Here is a 13,084-nt window from a genome sequence, read left to right as displayed (position 1 = left end):
AGGTCAGGAGTTTGAGACCAGCCTGGCCAACATAGTGAAACCCCATCTCTACTACAAATACAAAAATTGGCCAGGCATGGTGGTGGGTGCCTATAATCCCAGCTACTCGGGAGGCTGAGGCGGGAGAATTGCTTGAACCCAGAAGACGGAGGTTGCAGTGAGCCAAGATGGTGCCATTGCACTCCAGCCTGGGTGACAGAGCAAGACTCCATCTCAAAAAACTAAAATAAATAAAGTGAAGAAAAAGAGAAGTAAACAGGATCATATTAAAAATTCTGTATGGCATGCTAAAGAAGAGTTCAAATGTCATTCTGAAAGCTTTCAGTAGTCATTGAAGAATATTAAGCAGGATGTCGACATGATCAAAGGATCATGTTTTAAGTGTTTTTTTTTTTAATTCCTTCTACAAAGGTCCTGGATGTGTAGAATTCACAATATTTTCAGGTTAGAGGTACATGTAACAAGGAAGTTGTTATTGCTTAGCATTTAATGGAAAAACAAACATGATTAATAAGGTCAGTAAGATCCAGGAATGTAATCCATTTGTACACGTTCAATACAGAGAAGTCAACTGAGCCAGATGCACACAGAGGTTGAATAAAACCAGAACTCATGAGCTACTACACTTAACTGGGATTACCAGAGGCACATAGGCAAAAGAGACAAATATGATGATCACACTTAATCACAGCCTCAAGCAACATAACACAGCAAAGGACTCTTAGAATAAAACTGTCAACTTAGCATTTATTAGTCAGAAATGGGTAACACATCATGAAGGCATGCAGCAAAAAGGCAGAAACAGATACTACACTAGACCTGAAAATATTATTGTAGTTTTAGCCATAAACTCTAAGAGAATCTCTATAAGTAAAGAGTATGGAAAAGATTTATGATATCATATGTCAGCTTCACTACATACCTGAACTTAGTCTGTTGTTAAATGTTTCTTAGTTATGCTTTTAGCTCAGCACAAGATCATAGGTAGCTAGCAATACAATCTCAAAAAGGGGCTTTAGTCACTGTTTCATAGCGGGGGCTTTTCCTAATCTTTTCAAACAAGTATTTTTTAAATCTCAGGGCATACCACTTCTAAGTAGATGCTTGAGTGCTTTTAATAGTATCTGAGTCAACTTGGGGCATTGCATTAGCCACTCTAAGTAAACGATGATACTTAAGGATGGGATTCTTGCTGTAGCAAGACAACTATACTGCTTTTACAAAACTTTCATAAAATCTAATTAGCATTGTTCTATTTCACAGCCATGACAATATCGATCCCAAATTCTGTACCAATGGTTAGAGAGGTAACTGGATTAGAACATAATAAAGCTTTACTGGAAAAAAACAAAATCACTAGGTTAGCAGGTGCATCTTTGCAAACCAAGAATTGCACATATAAACTCCTTGAAGGCATATATCAAGTCTCACTGTCCTTTCTTTGTAAAGATATATACACCCCATGCAAAACTCCACACCAACTTAATATTGCTTAGATGACATAAACAGATAGGCTAAAAAATATGGAAAGGATAAAGGCAAACCTTCAAACCTTTGCCTTGGTTTGGAAATTGATATAAATTGTGACAATTTATGTGGTAGAAGAATTTATTAACCACTTTCTGTCACACAACCAGTTTAAAGGCTCTCACACTACCTATGGTTAAGTATATACTAGCAGTTCCCAAACTCTGTCAGCTGTTCTTCATAAGGAGTTCTAATGTTAAATTACTCAGGCAAATTCTAGGTAAAACAAAGTTTAAATGGTTTCTACACCAAACTTTTTGAAACTTTTTCTATGATAATGTGCTTTGTAATATCCAAAGAGACATACAAAAAGCACTATTTTCCAATCTTACGTAGCCACTGAACTCTTAATTTTCAGAATATTCATTTATATCTCTAGAAATATAATTTTAGGAAACACTAGCATACATTAAGATTCTACATACCACACCACACATTTGTGTCGTACTGTCAGGTCACAAATACATTTATGAGTGCTGCATAATCTTTAATACATAAAAAGTCCTAAATGAACAACACATCAATAATTTTTCATGATGATTTTAACCTTCTGCGCTGAGGTCCAGAACTCTACCACTCATGTGCAGATTGGAGATATATAAATATAAAAATAAAATGTAATTAGTCATCTCATATTTGTTGTTGTTGGTGGACGAATGAGCATTAACTTGATATTTACTGAAGAATAATTATATAACAACAAAATGTTCCAATGCAAAAAGCTTATCCTGTAAGATTTTTTTGCACAGTCACACAGAAATATTGGCATCTTCAATCCCAATATAATAAAATACTATCAGTAAGATATGAACATATGTTAATAGTAAAATAGTTATTTACATCCTTATATTAGTATAGCTATGCATTTCAGTTATTATTTACCAATAAATGGCATTTTAATTATTCCTTTATCATAAGGCTAGGTAGAATAGAAATTTTAAAAAGCAGAATAGGAGGCCGGGCATGGTGGCTCATGCCTAAAATCCCAGCACTTTGGGAGACCTAGCCTGGTGGATTGCCTGAGTTCAGGAGTTCAAGATGAACCTGGGCAATGTGGTGAAACCTTGTCTCTACTAAAATACAAAAAAAAAATTAGCTGGGCATGGCAGCGTGCACCTGTAGTCCAAGCTACTTGGGAGGCTGAGGCAGGAGAATTGCTTGACCTCAGGAGGTGGAGGTTGCAGTGAGCTGAGATCATGCCACTGCACTCCAGCCTGGGCAACAGAGTGAGACTCTATCTCAAAAAAAAAAAAAAAAAAAAAAAAAAAAAAAAAAAAAAAACAGAATGGGAAACAAGCTGACAAAATACAAATATAAATCACCAGAAAAGGAAGAATCCTAAACCAACTTTTAACTTTTTAGAAAAATAAACTATTAGTCTTATGTCCGTTTTTCACAGAGACATAGGGAGGTTAGTCTTATGTCCATTTTTCACAAAGAGACATAGGGAGGTTAAATAACTAAATCACCCAGCTAATAATCAAAGCAGTCAGTCTTAATCCAAAACCCCTTGCTCTTTTCCAGTATATTGGTTTAGAACGGAAACATTTCAGTTTAGGTGTTCTACTTGTAGATATTCACCATGGAAACTCTAAGGAAACTGGATTAAGTGTTATCACTATGAATAGACCAAACTAAACAGAAGGTGTTTTTTTCTTTGATTAAGCCTACAGTGATGTTTAAGCAATCTGAAATAAAACTGAAAGTTAACAAATGATTGCACATGACTGAAATAATTCACAATCTTTTCAAAAGATTGTTTTCATCCATATAAGTAGTACTTTCCAGTATAATTAGATCAGGGGTGAGAAGAATGGCACTGGTGAGGAAGAGTTAAAAAGAAAAATAAATCTAAATCAGAAAAAAGAAAAAAGGCCAGGTGTGGCTGCTCACATCTGTAATCCCAGCACTTTGGAAAGGCCAAGGTCGGAGAATTGCTCGAGGCTAGGAGTTCAAGACCAGCCTGGGCAACATAGTGAGACCCCATCTCTACCAAAAAAAAAAAAAAAAAAGAGAGAGAAAACTAATTTTATTCCCCCATATGCTGTCTTGTCTCTAAACAATGAAATTAGATTGTCCTCTACGATTATTATCTGGCCTCCCAAAAACTCAGAACAAAAGTTAATAGTAACCACAGTTTTAATTGTTCACACAATGCCAAAACAGCACCAATTATGTTTTCTCCTTAATAAAAGTATATATTTTCTAGTTTCCTTAACAGTATATATAAACAGTTGCTGGCACTAGAAACACAGCACTTCATGGATGTAATAAATAGTAGTAAAGTTCCCACACTAGTCCAAAAGTCTGAAACCAATGGCCTAGCAAAAATGTGTTACACTACAAAAAACAGTACTTAACACTGTAACAGGATTTTAAAACTATATGAGTCCATGATATTTTCCTCTTAAAAATCACAAAGTAATGAATGTAATCTTTTCAGATAGACAATAGTTTTGCAACATCTACAGTAATGAAAGCTGTAAAAAAGTGAGAATTTCTGTATTTAATGTGAATGCCTACACATAAAGAAAAGTAAGTTTAATTAGAACAGGAAAAGGTCATAATTAAGAGATCTCTCAGTAATTTCAAGGACTTTAGGGGTTGACAACAGTGGTTCATTATGATGTCAAATTTCACTCTACTTTTTAGGGTGCTTTTCTTAGATGTAATTTTACCAACAGCATCACTCATGTTATTTCACCATGATTAAATTTATCTTTCAATGCACATGACTTTCACACAGAAAATGAAGTTCACAGCCACTAAGTAAAATATAACTTATTCAGATTTGGATTCTCTCTCCAATCCACACAATATCCCAAATTTCTCTCAATATTTCTTTCTAACCCTGCTACTCAGGAAGTTACAAGAAAAACCATGACCTTATACTGGAAGAACATTTCCCAAAGCGTATTCTATGAAACACTGGTTGCCAGCCATCCTCCAGACACTCTGAAAAAAAAGCTTATTCCATAGTCAGATAAAACTTCATAAATTCTAGGATAATCTGCTGTATTTTTTAACATTAAATGTTGTCTAAAATTGTTTCCCAAACTGATTTATTCATATAAACCTTTCCCCTTGCTCAAGCATCTATTAAATATCCCATGGATTTCCAGAACACACTTTGAAACTAGGGAGGGAGGTTAGAGTGAAGAAGCCCTAATCCCAAAAGGGAAGCAAACAGTTCCATGAGGAAGAATAAAGGCAAACAGTGGGATTGGAAAGAGGGAGCCAGGTCTTTGTGCCCCATTAACATGAAAGCTAAAGTGCTGCTCTCATACAGTGACAGATAAACACTAGCCAATAGAAGGTTAGCCATTCCCTACCTACTGATTAGAAAAAGAGATGGCAGTCATAGGAAGGAAGTGTGTAGAAGCTAGCTAGAAAGAATAATCCTGGAGTTCTACTCACCATTAATGGAGAAGAAAAGGAAGTCCCCTAGATTTGGAAAGGAGTTTTTATATACAACAAAAAACTTGTGTCTGGGATGATCTATACTTACAGTGTGGGTAATTCAAAAACAAAAATCACACCAGGTGCAGATGATCACACTTGCAATTCCAACACTTTGGAAGCCTAGGGCAGGCGGAACGCTTGAGGCCAGGAGTTTGAGACCAGCCAGGACAAGATAATGAGACCCCCATCTCCATACACACAAAAATTTTTTAATTAGCTGGGCATGGTGGCACATGCCTATAGCTCCAGCTACTTGGGAAGCTGAGACAGGAGGATCACCTGAGCCCAGCAGGTTGAGGCTGTAGTGAGCCATGATGGTCTCTCATAATAATTATTATGCAAAGACTTCTTGACTCATCAAGATAGGGCAAAAGGAGCTAAGCAATTCTTGGTCCTCGATACCTAAAACTGGCAGTTTCCTGAGCAACAAATGATAAGAAAAAATCTGATAGAACTAGCAAATCCTCACCTACATCTACCCTAGAGTTCAGCTGACGTGATGAGAAGCTAAAACCAAGAAACTACTACCTTTGTTTATAGGTCATATGGTTATCACTCAAACTCAAAAATGTATATACCTCTGACAATCAATCAAAGTCAACGCCCATTAGCCCAAAGTCAGAAAAGGAAAAAAACAAAGGAAGAGACAATAAACCATTGAAGGAAAAACAAAAGAGTGAAATTAACTCCTCTGCCCATTAAGTTCTTTTAAATTAAAAATACCCAATCATAAAAAAAAAATACCCTATCATTCAACAAGTCAGACTGAAGTAGCAACTCAGGAACACAGTATTCATTGTCATTCTCTATCTCCCTCTCCCTACTCATTCTCTTGTTCTTCCTCTCCCATGTCTCCTCTTCCCATCTATTTCCAAGTCTGTATCTTGCCCATACCTACACTCTTTCCCTTCACTAGGTTCTTGAGTAAGTCCCTAATCTATCGTGTGTCCTTTTTGAAAAAATGAACTGTCTATATTTACACTGTTTAACAGTCAACATAGCATAGCTGCACCTACACTAAAGTATTTCAAACTCTTTTTATCTCAACCTATAGTAAGAAATATGGGAATAAGAAATACAGAAAAACACAATGTTTTGCACAACAATACTTATTCCTTCTACATTTGATGTACTTTATATTTTCTATTCTAGTCTTTAATTTCTTTAAATGCTGGTTAGACTTAGTAATTGATTTTAAAACCTATCACAACCAGCAGGAGAAAAACAATGAGCTACATACATAACATACTGTCAATAAATGTACCAAATGAGAAAAAGGTCAGAGAACAAATTTTTGACTGCCATAGAAGAGTGTTACAATAAAATATTTATTTGAGCTAAATTATTTTATCCTAAAATAGCCTGAGCTTACTGTGTAATAGTATTCAAGTCCTAGGAATTATGGGACATTTCATAAAATTTCCAACATACTGCACTATTTGTTTTTATATACTGCTATACTAAGGTATGCCTCACATTTCCATATAAAATAAATATATTTCTAAAATTCCTAAAGTGTTAATCCTGGCATCCTGTTTTCACTCATAAAGCAATACATTCCTTTTTTAAAAAAGCTGGGTGTGGTGGTGCATGCCTGTAATCCCAGCTCTTTAGGAGGCTGAGGTGGGAGGATCTCTTGAGCCCAGGAGTTCAAGACCAGCCTAGGTAACATAGTAAGACCCTTGACATGGTTTGGATTTGTGCCGTCACCCAAATCTCATGTCGAACTGTAATCCCAGTGTTGGAGGAGGGACCTGGTGGGAGGTGACTGGATCATGGGGGCAGACTTCCCCTTTGTGTTCTTGTGATAGTGAGTAAGTTCTCACAAGATCTGGTTGTTTAAAAGCATGTAGCATCTCCCCCTTCCCTCTCTTCCTCCCACTCCAGCCACGCAGGACTGGGTCGGCTTCCCCTTTGCCTTTTACCATGATTGCAAGTTTCCTGAGGCCTCCCCTGCATGCCTCCTTGTAGCCTGCGGAACTGTGAGCCAATCAAACCTCTTTTCTCTATAAATTACTCAGTCTTACATAGTTCTTTGTAGCAATGTGAGAACAGACTAACACAACCCTGTCTCTAAAATAAAGCAATACATAAAATAAAAAGAGTAACGTTCCTAAAAACAAAAAAAAAAAATACAACCCTGTCTCTAAAATAAATCAATACATAAAATAAAAGGGGTGATGTTCCTAAAAACAAGAACTAATGAACATCAAGTATTTCAAAGACTTTAGGGGTTGACAGCACTAGTTCATTATATCTAAGTTCCCTCTACTTTATAGGGAATTTTTCCTAGATGTAATTTTATCAGCAGCATCTCTCTTAATGCTATTCCATCATGAATGCCAGTAACCAGTATCATCTGGCAACTACCTATAAGTGTAATTTCTCTTAAAAAGAGAGAGACAAATAGAAATGTTATAATAATAGCCATTACATTTATTGAACACACTTCTACCATGTGCCAGCATTGTACTGGATAAAATAATTGTAATTACTCATTATCATTCCTAGAATAGAATATTAGGTGGCTAGTGTAAAGGAAACAAGTACCCAACCAATATTGCTGATTATTCTAGTTGAGAACTTAAATAAAATAAATGTAATCATCTGTATTAAATGAACATTTTGATAATTTGGACTGATTAATAAATTCTACTCAGGAAAAGCTAACAATGAGGAACAGCATATGTGAAGAACAAAAGTATCCTAGAAAAGATACAGATCCATCAACACCTCACTTAATTAACCCTCGTGTAAAAAAAAAAAAGTGAACAGCTTTAAAACTATTCTAATAAAAAGAAAAGCTTAAAGCATAGTACCTGCTGATATGCTCTAGGTACAAATTTATTAAACAGACTATTTTCTATGTATATATAAAATCTGAATAAGCTATAAAATTAGTTATTTAGTGATAATTTCTGTATGTTACAAAGTCCAAAATTCAAAAAGCACCAAAATACAGTTATCCACACACAGACAGCCTTGCATATTTATTTTGTATTATCTTACATTTTTAAGTAAATTGGTAAATAATTCCCTAAAATTCCAATTTCCCACTTCAAAGTAGGGTGTGGCCGATTTAACGAATGATATACTAATTCAGTCATTACTAGCAAATTAGTTTACAATGTGGAAGTTATTTTTACTTCTACAACTCCACTGTAATTTATTCTAGAGTTATGCTGACATCCAGACTATTACTGTATACACGAACATACAAACCATAATCATTTCAACTTAAAACTAAGCAGACAAAAAACACAGTCTTTCAAATATTATTTACTATAAGTGAAAAATAATTCATCTTATTAAATTTAAATGTGATCTATAGTCTTAAGGCACTTTTATTCCCTTGCTCTAGTGCTCACTGGCTTAATCCTCTCTTTTTCTTTCCACTTATTTCCTCCCTCAAGTCATCAGCACCAAAAGCAAGAAATGCTGTCAAAGAAAAACAACATATCTGACTTTGAATTGTCAGTTTTCTTATTGTCATGATACTGCTATGAACAAAACATGAACTGTACCAATATAAAAATAAAATGGACTAAAACTAGGAATAAAATGAAATTGATAGAAATGAAGCTGAATACAGCCGGTAAGAATCTTGGCTGACTCTACTGTAAGAGTAATCTATCATCAGCATAAAAATAAGTAGCATCTAGCTGACACTTTCATTAATATAAATAACGAACACAAATATGTGACAACTTGTATTATTAATACCGCGTTCCTGTTGCAAAGTCTTTTAAAGATTTAAATAAAGACAATTTTTTCAATTATTAAAAATCAAACTTAAAATTACACCATTTAAGGCAAATCTAAATTACCAAATTTAACCCAACAACAATCCGTGTAAATTTCCACCAGAGTCCTAAAAAATAATGTTTAGAACATTGAACTGAGGTCAATTCACAGTTTGGAAATATTCTTAGTCTTAACTGATTTTCACATATTGTTAGGTAATTAAAATCGGACATTTCCCCAAAATGTAGTTATCAATTCATATGAAGAACATCTGATCTATTTCAATTCTTAAACAGACTGGCATTCTTAACCTAAATTCTCAAATAACTTAAAGACAGCAAATACTACTACTCACTACACAACTCCTGACAGCCTTTTCCATTATTAACTTTCTTTTTACTCTTTATCCAAACTTCTATATTAATAAAAATAATATTCAGCCAAATACTTATTTGATATTTGGCTTATATAAAAATATACATAAACGAGGTGTTTTTATACATATACAAGAAACAACATCCAAGAAAACATATTTAATGGAAAATACATATAAATTACTCTGATAATACAGCGAAATATCTCATTACATAAAACTACTTACCTAAACTCTAATAATCAGAAGGCAATGGAGGATAGTTTTCTCTCTATTATAAATCATTTAAAATTATATTTACTACTGGTACATACAGAGTTCTCCCATAGCTTCGCAGATAGGAAAGAATACTAAATGACAAAAATCACAGACTAGAGTGTCATTAAGTAACCATGACTTAAGAACTCAAGTTCCAACTCTAAAAGTACCAAAACGCTTTAAGTCTTAAAAAAAAAAAAAAATTAAAGAACACTACAGAATTTCTCAATTTGTGAAACATGGGATGTAAAACTACATATGCTTTACAAAATATTTTATTCAACAAATAAAAGACGTATACCCACAAAACCAGTACCAAAGTCAAAATTGTCTCACTCTTAAGTGAGAAGTTACTTGAAAGATGGTTTAGATTTCTTACATTCCCAGGATGAGTCTGGCAGTCTGTTTTGAAAAGTTATTCTATTCACATTTACATATTTTTTTAAACCTTATGACATCACGTTGCTAGAAACCTTCTTATACTGGCAAATTGAATAATTAAAGTTATTACGCATAGGCATTCTTGGATCAGTGGTTTACCTAAGAAACTAACTTTGAATAAATTTCAAATCCAAAAAAAAAAAAAAAAGACACAATCAGCACTTGACTTTTACTTCAGGAAAATGAAGTTTTACTTGGGAACAGATATTTTAGCATAAGAACTTAGCATAAGAACAAACTAAAATGATTAGTATTCCAAAGGTACAAAATAATATTTGGCCAAAATCCTTCAAAAGCCAACGTACCACTACTATAGACAGATCTGGGTGACGATGCGTGCTTATTGCAACAGTGAACTTCTGGACATTAGAGTGTGCCCTGTATATAACAGCAGACGCTGAAGAACTTGAGACAAGGCTTCAAGCTTGAAGGTCATGGAGCGTTTGCTCACATCATTGATCTATTCCACTACAGTAGGTCTTCTAAATCACATCTATATTTAGAAGAATGAAGCCAAAAATCTAACCAGTTTAGATTTAAATTAAATTTAGAGTAAAATCTAACTCTCAAGTGGAAGCTGCCCCCATTCTCCATCAACTACTATCACAAAATTTTTAAACTATGTCATTTAATCTTACAAACATAATTTTTGGAAAGTCCATGTTTAGCACTTTCCTTTCCTTGTACCTATGCAGAGATGAAATAAAACCCACTGATCACCACCTTCAGCTTCCTGTTGACCTAAGGCAAACACAGATATTTTAATATCTCCTCCCATTTTGAGAATAATTTCCATAGTCTGAATGTTTCCACCAATAAATACCTTTCAAATGAAGGACTATTATAGTGCCATGTATTAGGCAACTGTACCCAATAATCCACTTTTGCCCATCACAGAATTGATTTAAAATCTCTTACTGTTGACCTAAAAACATAAGTTCTTCATCGCCAAGTTCCACATTAGCTAGGCCTTAAATCAAGGCAACAATTGAGCAGCACAATTTTACTCCTGGGAAAATATTTACCAAAAACTAGCGGAAAATCTTGAATAACCAGTGTCTATTTTTTTATTGTATTTTTTCTTTCAACGGAGTTTACTCATAACTCTCTATAACAATTAAATCATAATGACCAGGTAAAGATGAACAGTTTCTTTAAAAATTACAAACTTACCCCATTCTAGGTATTCGAGAATGTTCTTCTCTCTTCTCAATGGAGAATTATTGCATTCATCATAAAGGCAGATGAGTATATCCAGTAACGTCTCCACACTGAAGCACTGCCCATTGGTCTGAGCGGGCCCGTCCAAAATAAACTGCTCCAACTGCCTCAAACGCACTTCTCCAGACATGTTTGCTTCGATTTCTGCTGGTTTTCCTTTAAATTATTATGATGACTTTTACTATTATCTGAACCTAAATTTTAAAAGGTATGGTTTTAAAAATAAACCACTTGTTATTCAAACAACTGTCATGCAATGCTGGTGCTGAATTAAACATCCAACACACCAGTAACCTCACTTAACTGAAGCGTCTTCAATTTCATCCATATACATATATTTTGAGGGTAAATTACCATAAAATATATACTTAATGCATTTTTAAAAGAATACAATTAAATCGTATATTTAAATAAAATAATAATTAAAAGTACAACGAACTAGAGAGTCAACACTTCTTAAAAAAAACACACAAAAAACTCTTCTCCTTCATTCAAAATTCAACTCGTGCAACGTAATCCTGAAACGAATCCGGTTGCATCATTAATGAGTAAAGTCCGATTTGCATCAGCAATTCACTTCCCGGGAAGAAGAAAAACAGAAAAGGGAGGAAAAAAACAGAATGCATAGAAGGGGGAGGGAAAACCAAAAATGTTGCTGCAAATCCTCCCAACCACCACTTGGATAATGCATCAGCGGCAATTCCTCCAGCGGGAAAGGGAGGGGGCGAGGTCCCTGAAGCAGCCCCTCGGCTCGGAGCACGCCAAGTCTTGCCCGGAGGTGGCTTTTCGTTTCTGCTCCCTAGGTCCTTCTTTTTTAAGGCTTTGCAGTCAGTCCTATTTTCAACGGATTCCGGTGAAAACTCTTCATTTTCCTCCCGGCTTCACCCTAGGGCCTGACCGGCGGCGCGGCCGGGGGTGGAAGGCGGGCTGCGGGCGGCACTGGCACCGGGCTCCGGAGAAGCGGCTACTTGGCCGCCCGAGCCCACTCCATGTCGGTGGTCGCTCGTGGGCCGAGCAGCGCCGCGCCGGGCGGAGAGCCCGGTCTCCCCCACACCCGCACCGCGGCCGCCGCGCCGGAGGCTCCCGACACCCCAGGCGGGGGTGGGGGGTGCTTCTCTGAATTCAAAGGACACAAGCGGCAGCAGCTGCGGCGGCGGCGCGGGCGGCTCTGGCAGCTACTTCTCCCCCTTCTTCACACCCCTGGGCTAAGGGCATCTTTCCTCAGCGAGGAGGGAGGCGGCCGAGGCGCAGGAGGAGGGGTCGCTTCCGCGGCTGAGGAGACCAGAGGCTGCGGCAGCCCGGCTCCCAACCACTCCCTTCCTCTCCCTTCCAGCCCTCCCCCGCCTTCCCTCTCCTCTCGCGCTCGCGCCCTGGGCTCCGCGAGGCTCCTCCAGTCCCGCCGCACACAGGCGGAGGCTTGCGGACGAGTCCGGATCCAATATGGCGGCCGGGCCCCCCGGCCCCGGCACACGCGCGCGCACACGCCCTCCACTCCCCGCCCCCGCCCTGCCCGAGCCTCAGCTCCAGCCGGCGGCCAAGCCGGGCGGGGTCGGGCCGGCGCGCCCAGGGGAGGCCCCCAAGGGGGCGCGGGCTCGGGGCGCGAGTGGCTGCGCCAGCCCGAGGGGAGGGGTGGGGACTGCCTCGGCGGCGAGGCTGCGGCTGCCGCAGCGTGGAATGCGGAGCTTCGGGAGGGCTGAGGGAGGCCCGGGCGGCGGTGGCGGAGCCTATGGAGGCGGGATGACCGGGCCGCGCCGGGAGCTGCGGCAGGACGGGGCGCAGGCTGGGAACTGCGCCACCGCCGCGCCGTGGCCCCGGCTCCCCGAGGATTCTGGTGCAGATCGCGAAGGGGGGGCTCCTGCTCGTCCTCGGAGACATCACCTGTCTGGCGCATTTGTTAAGGGCGCCCAGAAGCAGAGGGCTTTAGGCTTCCGACAGAGCTGGAGGAGACGGTGCCTGTCTTTCAGCCCCTTACCTGCTCCCCACCCGCCCCCCAGATTCGATTCGCGCACACTCCAGAGTAATCGTTTCTTAGGTGTCTAATTACGGCACTTCGTGTGT

At 38.2% G+C, this 13,084-nt stretch overlaps 1 protein-coding gene across 14 annotated transcripts in view; it reads right to left on the bottom strand.

The window, feature by feature from the left end:
* The window catches only part of CDC42BPA (CDC42 binding protein kinase alpha), a 331,875-nt gene extending 319,346 nt beyond the window's left edge, over positions 1–12,529 (bottom strand). For 7 of the 14 annotated variants that reach the window (XM_054519250.2, XM_054519256.2, XM_054519274.2 and 4 more), the window contains exon 1: positions 10,979–12,463. In XM_054519250.2, the coding sequence (XP_054375225.1) occupies positions 10,979–11,156 (178 nt within the window). In that variant the 5' untranslated portion in view covers positions 11,157–12,463. Of the gene's footprint in view, positions 1–10,978 lie in introns of all 14 variants that reach the window. The other 7 variants (XM_054519311.2, XM_054519266.2, XM_024248084.3 and 4 more) reach the window with 2 other exon arrangements.
* Between the last annotated feature and the right edge of the window lie 555 nt (positions 12,530–13,084).

The sequence above is a fragment of the Pongo abelii genome, chromosome 1 (genome assembly GCF_028885655.2).
Source record: "Pongo abelii isolate AG06213 chromosome 1, NHGRI_mPonAbe1-v2.0_pri, whole genome shotgun sequence".
Classification (NCBI taxonomy): Eukaryota; Metazoa; Chordata; class Mammalia; order Primates; family Hominidae; genus Pongo; species Pongo abelii.
Note: the sequence above shows the minus strand (reverse complement) of the source record. Positions and strands in the feature narration are given on the sequence as shown.